The sequence below is a fragment of the Stegodyphus dumicola genome, chromosome 6, assembly GCF_044657685.1.
Source record: "Stegodyphus dumicola isolate Sdum_Otavi_A_Nest chromosome 6, ASM4465768v1".
NCBI classification, from domain to species: domain Eukaryota; kingdom Metazoa; phylum Arthropoda; class Arachnida; order Araneae; family Eresidae; genus Stegodyphus; species Stegodyphus dumicola.
The window spans coordinates 214,005,566-214,019,909 of NC_140773.1; the positions used below are offsets into that span (position 1 = coordinate 214,005,566).

The following is a 14,344-nucleotide window of genomic DNA, read 5'->3' on the forward strand; positions in this document are numbered from 1 at the left end:
AGTAAGATATCTTATATATAAAATCATTAGAAGCGTACGAGATAAATCTACAGAAAAAAGTAGATTAGATATTTAAGTTACATATATAAATTGAGAATTTAATTCTTGATGTGTTGGGTCTCGAAGTATGTCAATAAACAGGAATACAAAGATTTCATTATTTGTGTAAAAATAAAAGTCAAGAATTATCTCCAAAATTGTAACAGGATTTGTCATTAAAGAGTAATTCTTCATTTATCTTGAATAATGAACCACAGAGACTCAACTTTACCCAACAGTATATAGAATCTTTTGAGGGTGATTTTTGACAAATTTCAGAAAGTTTGAGCATTGTTTGAGAATGTTATCCACAAAAATGAACGCTTAAGTAAAGTATAAATGTAATTATCTTAAAACTTTCTTATAAGAACCAGCCTTATGTAATATTCAAAAATTATCAGTATCAGGAAACTGCTTATAGGTAAAAATAATTATTGTAAGATTCCATATTAATCATTTATTAAATATAAATGCTGTAAAACTGGCCTCCCTTTTCAAACAATTACTGTAGGTAAATGATACAACAGAAATTCAAGTATGTGGTTTGCAAACTTTTGGTGCTGAATTGAATTCATATGGAAGTTTGTTGTCGATGTTACTTACTAAACTTATTCCAAATTCAATTGTGTTAAGAGTTTTATAGACAGTATAAAAAAGATAATTTTCAGAACATAACAGAATTATTAAATTATAAAAATGATAATAATGTGTTACAATCCTGAATGAAAGGAAAGAATAACTCAAAATAACTACAACTTAAGAATTTAATACAAAATATGACCTCCCCTGACTTGTACACATATAGCACAGTTTTAATGTTGGAAATAATGATGCTAACCATAATTTGAAGAATTCCACTCCTTCAGCAATGCAGTGTTCAGAGCATTTACATTTCTAGCAGGAGGATGTCACAATGCTACTACTTTTTCAGGGTAATCCAGTAAGTTATGCATCAGGATAAGAACAAGATATTTTGGGGGCCACATATTTACTCAATGTCTTCCCTTTCAAGAAATTCATCAACAAGGCTTGCTTGACGTGGACAAGCATTATCATCCAAAAATTAAAAGTCAGACCTATATGTCTTCTGATAAGTTTTACATAAGGTTCTAATATCTTGTTTCGATATCTCTAGCCAACTACACATCAGCCGCTGTTGAAAACATGCAGAGGCATCCCTGCATCGATCATTATTTCCCTCCATATCATCACACCAGCATGAACAAAACAGTCACATTCCATAATTTTTGAAAGAAGGTTTTGCTTTCCCGATTCCCTCTAGATGTAAACACAATTATAATCACATGTTAAACTAAAAACCTTGACTCATCAGTAACGAGACCATGCGACCATTGGTGTTCACTCCAGTTCTGGTGTTCTTTGAAAGTTCTTTAGTTGAAAAGATAGGGAAGCACATACCCTTGTCTTTCTGGCAGAAATGCTTTATTCATTAACCATTCTGTATATAATTTATAGTGATATAACAATCCAGTCTCGGTTACAAGCCTTGAACTTAACTCCCGAGCAGAAGACTTCCTGTTGCAATGGACAGTAATTGCCATATACTAATCTTGAAAAGCAGTTGTTTTTCATTTACAATTTTGTCTAGACTTTCTTACAAGAGTACCAGAGTTCTGAAATTCTTTCCATAACACAGAGACTGTCTGTCTTGATATAGTCAAACCTCTCACTGTTTCCACGACTGTCTGCACGGCTTCTTCTAAACGGTTGATGATTCGCCACTTCACAGATTCACTCAGTACAAAGCTCTTAAGTCACTATCAGATGATGTAATCCCTCGATTTGCATATCAGAAACTGTTTAATCACTTTTGACTGGATAATACTAATTAGGCCTGTCTTTCACTTATTCCCTGCAAAAATGGATTCTATTTCACAGAATATCATTACTTATGGCTATGTATTGATAAACTGAGACATATACATATGTAGTATGCTAATAACATTCCATTAGTGCAATTGAAAAATGGAGTATAAATGTATTAAATCATATGGTGAGAATACAATGGAAATAAAAAGCAATATAATAAATTTTGTGTGTCCAGTAATGTCCAATATAAATAATAATGAACAGATTTTATTTCAAAACAGATGTAGAAATCCAGATTCAGTACTGGAAGTTTCTGATGGGGTACAACAATACTCCCAGTTGTAATCACAGTAAGTAATAATACAAGATTAACTCTTTCACGGTGAAGTAACTTGTAATGGTCATACATTCAGACATTGGCAGGTAGCCTGAAAGCCTATGTCCATTCTCTACCTGATGCTTTCCACCATTATATTAGTACACAGCTCACTGGCTTCATGAGTTGTTAAGTGACATGTCAATGATTCTTTTGAAGTGACTAAAATAGCTTTCTCATTCGAATGCATTTTCCTTCTCCTTTGTTTAGCATCAACACTCCTGGGGAAGGTGACTCACATCTAAAGATCACTCATTTTACTTTTCCTCAGATAGTGAAAGCATCTTGCTGCTATTCTTTAGCTTCATTTCAAAATGTTCAGAAAACTTTAAATTAACGCAAGAAATAAATGCATATTATTTGCAGAAAAAGATGAATCTGATTCCATTGAATCCGATGAAGATGATGAATATGCAGAACATTTATTGATTGATAATGGGGGATGATGAAATTGAACACAGTTATCATTTAGAACAATATGTTTCAGAAAGTGACAAAAATATGGACTCTTCATATGATACCTTCAAATAAGAATGAAGGAACAATTTATATAATAATGACATGAAATTTGGATCTTTTGTTTCCGCACTTGGACCATCACAAAATTTGCCAGCTTGCTTTAGATTATTTCAAATTACTTGTGCCCGTTGAATACTGCAAAATAATTAGACAGAAAACAAACACTTATGCAGAGTTTTGAGGAGAAAAACATGGTGTTGAAGATGGAGGCTAGTGGGCTATACTCTCCACATAGGTAGATAGGGTTATTTTATAATTGTATTCTTCGTAATGAGCATTATACATTTATCAGAACGAAATGATTATTGGTTCCAGAATTCCACATATGACGATGAAGTGATAAAGGAATTATTGTGTAGAGATAGATTTTTAAAAATTTAACAATATTTTTGTACCTTCGATAGAGGAGGTAAAGGAAAAGAATGAAAACATACAGCCTATTATTTCTCAGGTAAAAAGATGGTTTTCAGATTGTTTTGAGCCATATAAACTTCTTTCAGTTGATGAAACTATAGTATAATTCAAAGGGCATTTAAGAATTATACAGTACACGCCTTTAAAACCACAACTTAAAATTTGGATGTTATGCATATCTCATTTGGGCTATACTGTAAATTTTGAACTCTATGAGGTAAAATGACATAAAATTGTAAGGTCAGGCCAGGGTTTGGGATACAATGTTGTCACAAATTTGATAAAACCTTTTAAGCAACAGATATAAACTCTACTTTGACATATTTTTCACTAGCTGATGGTTGACTTACTGAAATCAGAATTTTATTCTCATGAAACTGTTATGTCAAACAGAAAGCACTTGTCAACAGAAATTAAAACAATAAAACTGAAAATCCAAATACAAGTCGGACTTTCTAGAAGTAAAAATTTCCAAAGTTGTTGCACACATCTTTGGTACACAAAAAGCAAATGTTTATACTGTCAACAAACACATCAAATATGTTGTATTCTGTGAACAGATTCAAAATATATAATATGCACATAGGAGCAGTAAATCTGGCAGACCAGAGACATAAATATTATACAGTTGTCAGAAAATCGTCCAAATGGTAGATGTATGCATTTTGGTTCATTCTGGACATCCACATCAACAATGCCTATATAATTCAGTTTACTATACATTATCACCATCAAAGACAATAAAAAACTTTATATCATTTCAAGCTGGAACTCATACAAGAATTAGCAAATGTATACTCACATAGAAAGTGCACTTCAACATCATTTGAATGCACTCCCAGTCATTTTCATAAATGAAGAAAAATCAAAGGATGTAAAAGAACTTGTGTTGGATGTAAGCAGCAAAGAAATAAAACATCAGCAAACAATTCCATTCAAAGCGTATAGGAATGCAAAATTTTCAATATGTGCTTCTGCAAAGGCCTTCTTTTTAATAGATATTAAAGTCCTCCTTACTATTCGAAGAAAAAGGCCTTCCCAGGGCACTGGGAAGCTTTTTGTGTAATATTACGCAAAAGGAAGCTTTTTTTTTGTGTGTGTGCCTATGCATGTGATTGCCAACAATGCCTCAAAGGACTTCTCAAATGTCTAGAGAACTTTGAAAGACTTATTGTGCATTTCATTTAATTAATAATCAAGATCAGTAATGATATTTCAAACTGATTATATACTTAAATATAATTTTGACAAAATTTACATTATTAAATTATCAGAGTGCATTTAAACAATTCATGTGAATTTAAGGAAGGTGTATGTAAGTTAATAGTAATGTGCATTATATAATTAATCTAAAGATAAACAGCATGAGTAAAAGTTTCCAAATGGGTGCCCCTTGTTTTTCTGGCGACTCTTTTATAACGTCAAGATTGGTGCCAGGAAGGCACAATTTCAAGATGGTCACTACACAAAACCAAAATAAGAAGCCAAAGAATTGCCCAATCTCGGTGTCCATGTACACATCGATCTATTTTCACTTAAACAAACATCCGAGAGTTGCACAAACTAGGCATTGTGCACTGCTTTAACTTTGTCCAAGTACACATTGTTCTATTTTTACTTTAAAAAAATCAGGAAGCCAAAATAAAGTTAAAACTATCATGGTAACCAGAAATGGGGGTTCCAATCACCAAAATTGAACAAAATTTGTTGCTAATCAAAAGGGCACCCAAATCTACACTAGAGCCACAGTATGTTATACAGTCAAAAGTCGTTAATCCAAACTCGTCGGGACTTCGGCGATTCCGGATTATCGATTTTTCCGGATTATAGATCATCAGTTTAAATCTCGTAAGATGGCATGCAGAAATTCTAAAATTAAAAATATGAAACCATAATTTATGAAATAAAGAACAATTATGATCTAAAGGGTATCAAAATTTAGAAATGAAAGCTTAATATTTATTTGTTTATATTATTAAACATTTCTTTCAATGTAAGTTGTTTAAGTTGCTTCGTTTTATGTGATAATACTTTCTCTTTAATTCTAGAAACAGACATAATTTCTTGTTCAGTTACAAAGTTCCGCTGTTCAAGTTTCGTAATTGCTGGGCCGAGAATACCGACTAACTTGTCAATCGAAATTTTTTCGTTTTCACTAACCTCTCTGTCACCTTCTTCATGCATTTATCCATTTTTTGCAGAAATTCCACTTTTGTTTAATGGACGTCGAAACATACTTTCGTTTTATAGATCCTTTGGGAGCTCGAGCATCGGAAAATTATATTTGACATAATTGAAAGTTCAAGTTTACTTTATAAAAATTGCTATTACAGTCTGCAAAAAATAATAAGCCGGATCCAATTCGAAGATTAAGGAACAACGCAATCATCAACATTAACTGAAATACATAATTAGATAATTTTAGCTTATACCCTCCGTTATACATTAAATGCGCACGCGAAAACATATTCTGCGCTTGCACACACGCATATGCGCAGTCATAAAGGTCTTACGCGCACGCGTAAACGCCTATGCGCATGTGTCAACGCGGCGCATGCACAGAAATTTTTTAGCTTTGAGGTCCGGATTATAGATCATTCCAGATTATGGGAGTCCGAATTAACGACTTTTGACTGTATAATGAATATTACCAATTTAAAGCAGAAATATTTTCAATCCCGATTTAAGGTTGCAAAAGGTTCTGATATGAAAACTATTAGTGTGCTTTTGGATAAATTTCACTGAACAGAAAGCGTGGATGATGAGTTAATGGGGAATGTTTGTTCCAGTCACTCTGTAGTTACTCCTGAAAATGTTTCAAGTTATCCTGCAAAATGTGAGGAAATTCATCAGAAGACTTACAGCAGATCTGCCTTAATGCAAGCCAATACGCACAGACCACTGAGAAACAGGTTACACGTTTCCGTTCCAAGATCTAATGTCATCAAGTCATTCCCATTTGAGCTGTGTAACAGAAAAGACTTTGCAAACGAAATAATCACAATGATTGATGGTAACAGATTTGATGTTCGCTGCATATGGTTCACAGATGAAGCCACATTTTCACCTGAATGGCGTCATGAACTAACAAAATTAGTGATTTTGGGGTACTGAAAACCCTCATTTGTGTGAAGAAAAACAACTACGTTCTCCAAAAGTTACTGTTTGGGCTACAGTATCCAGCAAAGGTATTATAGGCTCTTGTAAGAAACAATCACTTCTGACTGTTGTGTTGAAATGTTGGAACAATTTGTCATCACACTGTTGGTGATGGAGGATCTACCAGGCACTTCATGGTTCATGCAACATGGAGTCTGACCACACTGCACCAAACAAATATTTCAATTCCTTCAGGAATATTTTGGGGATAGAATTACAGTCAAAAGTCGTTAATCCGGACTCGTCGGGACTTCGGCGATTCCGGATTATCGATTTTTCCGGATTATAGATCATCAGTTTAAATCTCGTAAGATGGCATGCAGAAATTACAAAATTAAAAATATGAAACCGTAATTTATGAAATAAAGAACAATTATGATCTAAAGGGTATCAAAATTTACAAAAAGAAAAAGCTTAATATTTATTTGTTTACTTTATTAAACATTTCTTTCAATGTAAGTTGCTTCGTTTCATGTGATAATACTTTCTCTTTAATTCTATTAAACAGACATAATTTCTTGTTTAGTTATAAAGTTCGGCTGTTCAAGTCCTATAATTGCTGTGTTGAGAATACGGACTAATTTGTCAATCGAAATGTTTTCGTTTTCAATAACCTCTGGGTCACTTTCTTCACTATCCGAAGCGAAGAACTTGATTTAAATCATATCAAAGACGGAGTACATCGAAATGAAATACTACACTTAGTACGGAATTATAAACCAAATAAAATAAAAACATCTGCCCTGAAGATAAGGATATTTGATAAACAGATTTCGGATTTCAAAACATACTTTCGCTTGTTAGATACAAATTACATATTAGTAAATATATATCGGAAATTCTATTTAACATAATCTTTCTAATCTATCATAATCTAATAATGACGTTTCTGCCCCCCCCTCTGCCGCAGAGCAGCGTGAAATTGATAAACAGATTTCTGATTTCAAAACATACTTTCGCTTTGTAGTAAATATATATCGGAAATTCTATTTGACATAATCGAAAGTTCAAGCTTACTTTTATAAAATTGCTCTAACAGTCTGCAAAAAATAATAAGCCGGATCCAATTCGAAGATTAAGGAACAACGCAATCGGCAACATTAACTGAATTAGATAACTTTAGCTTAGTGTATAACTCCGTTACAATTTAAACGCGCATGCGCACAAACATATTCGCAGCCGTAAGGGTCTTACGCGCTCTCGTAAACGCCTGTGCGCATGCATGAACGCGACGCATGCGCAGAAAGTTTGTAGCTTTGAGGTCCGGATTATAGATCATTCCGGATTACGGGTGTCCGAATTAACGACTTTTGACTGTATTACTTTTGGCTATTCCAAATTTACTGGAACAGGCATGGATTGGCCTTCATACTCACCCAATCTTACTCCTTCTGATTACTTTTTGTTGGGCACCTTGAAGGACACTGTCTTTCAGAACAAGCCTGGATGAACACTGGATGAACTTGAAGAAATGATCTGTGCGGCATGAGCATCTAATTCCGTTGACACACTATAGGAAGTGGGTGAAAATTTCGTTCTTCGTTTGTGCCACTTCTGTACTGTGACAGGTGGACATTTTGAAAAGAATGTGATGTGATTGCAATGACGGCTTGCAGACGACATGTTCGTTACCTTTTTCTAGAATTTACTGTGACTACATCACCACCTATTGGCAACTTTTGTAACAAAATGTGAAACTTGTGTATCAGATTTTTACAACTGTCCCAATAAACATATTTGTTTTATTCTTCTATCGAACTTTGTCTTCAAGTTATTTAAAAGTTATTTAAAAATAGGGGTTCTTTGTGGGACACCTTGTGTCATGTAATCAACAAAGATAATGCATGCAATATACACAAATCATGTTTTTATTAAAACTAACAATTTTGGTGATTTACAGAACACCGAACTGACATCAGAGATCAAGTAATTACTGATATATGAGAAGGAAATACTGGCCATGACAATGATAAAAATCTAAGCTATAAAGCATCTAATATTCCAAAACAGTAATGAATTTGCAGTATAGGCATGTGAGATTATATTGGCATGAATAATGTCTCAAGTGGGTGGACAATTTAACATCAGACTTCAACAGGTAATGTTATGTCTGACAACAGTGCAGCAAAACTGCTACAGTCAAAAGTCCTTAATCTGGACTCGTTGGGACTTCGGCGATTCCGGATTATCGATTTTTCCGGATTATAGATCATCAGTTTAAATCTGGTAAAATGGCATGCAGAAATTATAAAATTAAAAATATGAAACCGTAATTTATAAAATAATGAGCAATTATGATCTAAAGGGTATCAAAATTTACACACACACACACACACAAAAAAAAAAAAAAAAAAAAAAAAGCTTAATATTTATTTGTTTACTTTATTAAACATTTCTTTCAATGCGCACAAGCGTAGAGCATACCTTATGCATAGCCGAAATTAGAAAATTGCAACCAGAAAACTATTTGATTTGTATTTGTGATATTTATAATGACGAGGAATTTGATTTAAATCATATCAAAGACAGAGTACATCGAGATTAAATACTACATTTAGTAAGGAATTATAAGCCAAATAAAATAAAATCATCTGCCCTGAAGATAACGATAGTGCTGACAGATCAACTTCCAGTTCATTGCGCGCCACGATGTCCCCCCCCCCGCGCAGAGTAGTGTGAAATTGATAAACAGATTTCAGAACGGTTAGATAAACAAAGGATATACATTTATCCATTTTTTGTAGCAATTCATTTTTTGTTTGATGGATATCGAAACATACTTTCGTTTTCTAGATCCTTTGGGAGCTCCAGCATCGGAAATTCTATTTGACATAATTGAAAGTTCAAGCTTACTTTTATAAAATTGCTCTTACAGTCTGCAAAAAATAATAAGCTGGATCCAATTCGAAAATTAAGGAACAACACAATCATCAACATTAACTGAAATAGATAATTAGATAATTTTAGCTTATACCGTCCATTATACATTAAATGCGCACGCGAAAATGTATTCTGCGCTTGCGCAGTCGTAAATGTCTTGCGCGCACGTGCAAAACGCCTATGAGCATGCGTCAACGCGGCGCATGCGCAGAATAATTTTATCTTTGAGGTCCGGATTATAGATCATTCCGCATTATGGGTGTCCGAATTAACGACTTTTGACTGTATTACTAAAAATACAATAACAGTAAAACAGAACACTGTCAGAAGCTAAACTTAGTTACCATCCACTCTTTTTTAACTAATATATTATTAATATCACAAGGCGTAAAATAGAAACTTAACTTATATTGCTATAGAAGAATTTCATTTAGAATTTTCAAAGAAAAAAATTTCATTTCTGGCTATGCAAAATGACTGTATATAATGGAATGTAACCAATTGATTAGGGAACTGTTTGAGTTCATGCCATAAGTTTATTGCATGTAGTATTAAAAGTGTAAAAAATAATGACAGTTCTTTTCAAAGTTTTTTGCTTTACTTGATATTATTGTTATATATTAAATATTTCTATTTGTGAAATTTTATTATGCCATCTCACACATGAAATTTTGAACACAAAATCTTAAGATCATCATAACAGAAGTGAAACAGATAAAGAAATGAATGCTCAAAGGCAGAAGTTATATTACATACATGTTTGGGTTAAGACAATATTTATTAACCCCTTCGCGCCGACTGTCACATATACGTGCCAGCAACGAACACACTTACCTACTGGCCGACACGCAGGCATGCCAGAGGATTGTTCCATTCTCTACCGACTGTCACGTATTTGTGTCAGTACTTTGGAATGTTTTTCAAACTATAATTTCTGCCACAAGATGGCACTGTATGTCCATATGGTTTCAGATACATGTACATTAGACCTTCTACTCGAAATGAGAGCACCATGACTCACATACACATGTTTTTGATTATATAAACAAACGGGGAACTAAATGTTTCCGAATGGCGTGATTTATGACGTCTCTTTAAATCGCACTTTATTCGCACGTGGTAGTTGTTTACTGTAAGTAGAGAAGTTTTATTTGCTCTAAAGCGTTGGGTATTTCAGTTTGCAGTTCAGTTTTTAGAAAATAATTAGATCTTGTCAGACGTGAATTCTTTGTTTTTACCGTTGCAATGTCGAAGTGTCGAAAATGTTTAACAGAGCATGAAATAGCAGAAATGATGCAAAATATTTCAGATATTGATTCTGAAAGATTAACTGAAAGACATTTTCCAAAACTTTGTTCAGAAGAGACTGATAAGAAAATGAGACGACGATGCTTCGTTTGTTCACATTCCCGGAAAAATCCTCCAAAACGGCAAATGAGTTATTACGAGTGCAAGGAATGTAACGTAGGACTGTGTGTAGATCCCTGTTTTCAAAGTTTTCATACGAAAAGAGAATTTTAAGTAATATATTTAGTTTTCAGATGTATAATGTTAAAATTCATAAAATGGTGAGTAATTAAAATAAAATGTGTAAAATATGCATTTAAACAAGAAATAAGGTAATTAAAGTATATATATAAAAATATCTATAAAGCATAAGCGGTTTATATACTCTATAGAGCATTATTAAACAATGTGTTGATACTTCGGAAATTTCATGGATTTAGGCTTAGTAGCAGAAAAGCCCCCGGCCCTGGAGAGACGCTCGCGTAAGACACTGCCGGCCTCAGCGATAATACCCGGCTCGAAGGGGTTAACTTAAGATTACTTTCTGATTATCTGCACCCCTTCCAAAAGGCCACCAGCTATGCGAAAGGCAATACTAATTTTAAAAATGGCACCACATTAAGATTTCCATAAAGGAATATTTAATCAGTAGAATTAAAAAAGCAAGAAAACATCTACAAAAAATATATATTGAAATCCTTGAGTATTTTTTCCCTCTCCCCATGTGCTTTTTTTGCTTAAAAAAGACAGAAAATTGCATAAATTTGGTATTACACATGCTGCCCACCCCAATGTGCACAGTGATCTATTTTCACTTAAAACCATCACAGAATTAAACGAATGTGGAATCGATACATAAATTTTTGGGCCTAAAATTCCATCATTTTCCATGTCCAACATCATGGAATGTGAATTTTTCTAATCTTTACTGTTCAGCAAAACACCATACTTTGGAAGAAATACGAGGGCCATCCAGGAAGTAGATTACGTTTCCGTCTGTGTCCGCTAGGGGCGGGGCTAGCGCGGCCATCTTGGGGTCAGAGCGTTGCGCAGCTCAGTCTGCATCTAGCCGTGCTAGTGAGAGGTTCGTGCTGTGCTCCGTTCAGATACTGTGATGGTTTGAAATGTCTGCGTTAATTGAAAATCCCGCGAGCTGCGAGGTGCGCTCAGTAATAAGGTTTCTGACTGCAAAAAACTGTAAACCGATAGAAATCTATCAGCAGCTTCGTGAAGTGTATGGGGACAACATTATCACTGAAGGTGGAGTGCGTCAGTGGGTCATAAGATTTCAAAATGGCCGAACCAATGTTCACGACGAAGATCGAAGTGGGAGACCCAGCATAGTGACCGCCGAACTTCTCGAAAAAGTCGATGCTAAAGTCCGTGAAAATCGAAATTTCACAATAACGGAACTTTCTTTGAGTTTTCCACAAATTTCGCGAAGTTTGTTGCACGAAATCATCAGCGAAAAGCTTGGTTACCACAAGTTTTGTGCAAGATGGATTCCAAAAATCTTGACAGAGGACCACAAAAACCAGCGAATGGCTGCAGCGTTGAACTTTTTGGACGCTTACCATAAGGATGGTGACTCTTTACTCGATCGCATCGTTACTGGTGACGAAACATGGGTGAAACATGTGAACTGTGAAACGAAATTACAATCAATGCAGTGGGGGCACACAAGTTCTCCCCAAAAACCCAAGAAATGCATGCAAACAATGTCGGCAAGGAAGATGATGGCGACTGTTTTTTGGGACAGAAAAGGTGTAATTTTGGTGGACTTCCTGGAAAGAGGCACTACAATAAACTCTCAAAGGTATTGCCAAACTCTCCAAAAACTCAGAAGAGCAATTCAAAACAAGCGCAGAGGAATGTTGAGCTCTAAGATCTTGTTGATTCACGACAACGCCCGGCCCCACACGGCAAATGTCACTCGTAAAGTTCTTGAATCTTTTAAGTGGGAGTTGTTTCCTCATCCGCCGTACAGTCCCGACCTGGCACCGAGCGACTTCCACCTATTCCCAGCAATGAAGAAGTGGCTGGCTATGCAGCGTTTTGATGACGATGCACAGCTGCAAGAAGAGGTAACGAAGTGGTTGAAGGCGCAGGCGGCCGAATTTTTCGACGAAGGAATTTCCAAGCTCGTACATCGCTACGATAAATGCCTTAATTTGTATGGTGACTATGTAGAAAAGTAGTATTTGAGTGTGGCTTTCATCTGTATATAATAAAATTTGTTTCCTATACTTTGTTTATTTTTTTATTCCAAAACGTAATCTACTTTCTGGATAGCCCTCGTACAATGCTTTCTTTCTCATCAGCCAGTGAACTTCAAAAACTTTGATTCCTCCCAAGGTAAAAAAAAAAAAAAATAATAATAATAATAATAATAAATAAATAAATAAATAAAATAAAATAAAAATACTCAATGTAACAGAAGTAAATACTAATAATGACCATAAAATTTGAATGCAGAACTCATCTGCAGTGCACAGGTGCATATTTGAGTTGCAACAAATATACATTTTGGCAACATCATGGGTTGACAAAGCATACTGCTTCGTGAATACTTTTTAGGCAAGTGCGGATAATCAGAAAGTCCACTTCTAATTAGAAAAATTCTACCTCAATAAAGTCATTTAACTAAAATCCCGTGTTTCATTTTGCCAGTAATGTTTGAAGTCTAGGTAACATGCAAAGAAAGAGAAATGTACTTACTGCTAGCGCATTTCGATTGAAGAGCCTGAATGCAAAAATCAGCAGCTACATTCACATCACTCACTGGAGGTGCTTTCATGAAATCATCTATTACATTGCGACTGTATGACCACTGAGCACTACTCAGAAGATGTGATTTCTTTCGAATTGCATATGTGATGCTGCTGTGAAAATTTGCTTCTTGATCTATAACAAAGAAATAAATTTTAATATGCATAATTACCCAGATATATATTTCAAGGAAAATATTACAGCTAAACATTTAAAAAAATTCAGTATTTCAACTATAAAATAATTAATTGATTCTTTGAGCAACATAACTATTACCTCACAATCATGCCAGAATGCTTGGTGAAAGGCCCATAATTCTTATACTGTTTGATAAAGGTCTTATTTTTGGATGCTGACTATCAGTTTGGACAGAAGGATAAAAGCTTCAAAGCTCGACTATTTACATTAATTACCAATGTAGAAGTCGGAGCTTTCGAGAAAATGCTTGCTAGTGCTTTCAAAATACTTCAAATTAATTTCAGGAAAAACTAGATACAAACAAGGCAAAACCAAGGAGCAGCTGTTACAGAATGAGTTCCCATTAACATTTCCCACATCAAAATCTATCCTTTTTAAATACAACGTAACAGCTGCCTTACTTAAGTTTGTAACATAAAGTCCAATACAGCTAAAAGATTCTGCTGTCATTCAGAGATCTGGAAAAAAAATATTTTCACTAGGGTTTTATAAAATAAGTTTTAATTATTAGGAGACAAATAGAAAGGAAAAATTACAGTTAATTTACGTGCCCTTGGCTACTAGAACTTTAGTGAAGAGTCTAGTGACTATTCGCTGGTCTGCTTACAAATAAGGATCAAATTATATTCTCAGGGACAAAAAGCAAAGTATAAGTTTTGTTAATATGTTATTTAGTAAACTACTAAAATTTAGTGCAAATGAATACTCATTTATATTTGTTATTAATGGATTCCTTTACTGTTATTGGAATTTAAGCTAAAGACAACGATTTCCTCGCATTGTGGGAAGTTTAAACAGGAGTTTGATTTTTAGATTAGTGACATCAGGTTTATCTTACAATGTCAGGTGTCAAAACAATTCTGCAATTTTAAG

The 14,344-nt window shown here is 34.3% G+C and overlaps 1 protein-coding gene across 2 annotated transcripts in view; it reads right to left on the reverse strand.

Moving 5' to 3' along the window:
* LOC118202775 (uncharacterized) overlaps positions 1-14,344 on the reverse strand; it is a 108,045-nt gene that overhangs the window by 24,451 nt on the left and 69,250 nt on the right. For both annotated transcript variants that reach the window (XM_085819498.1, XM_085819497.1), the window contains exon 13: positions 13,223-13,408. In XM_085819498.1, coding sequence (XP_085675624.1) covers positions 13,223-13,408 — 186 coding nt within the window. The remainder of the gene's footprint in view (positions 1-13,222; positions 13,409-14,344) is intronic.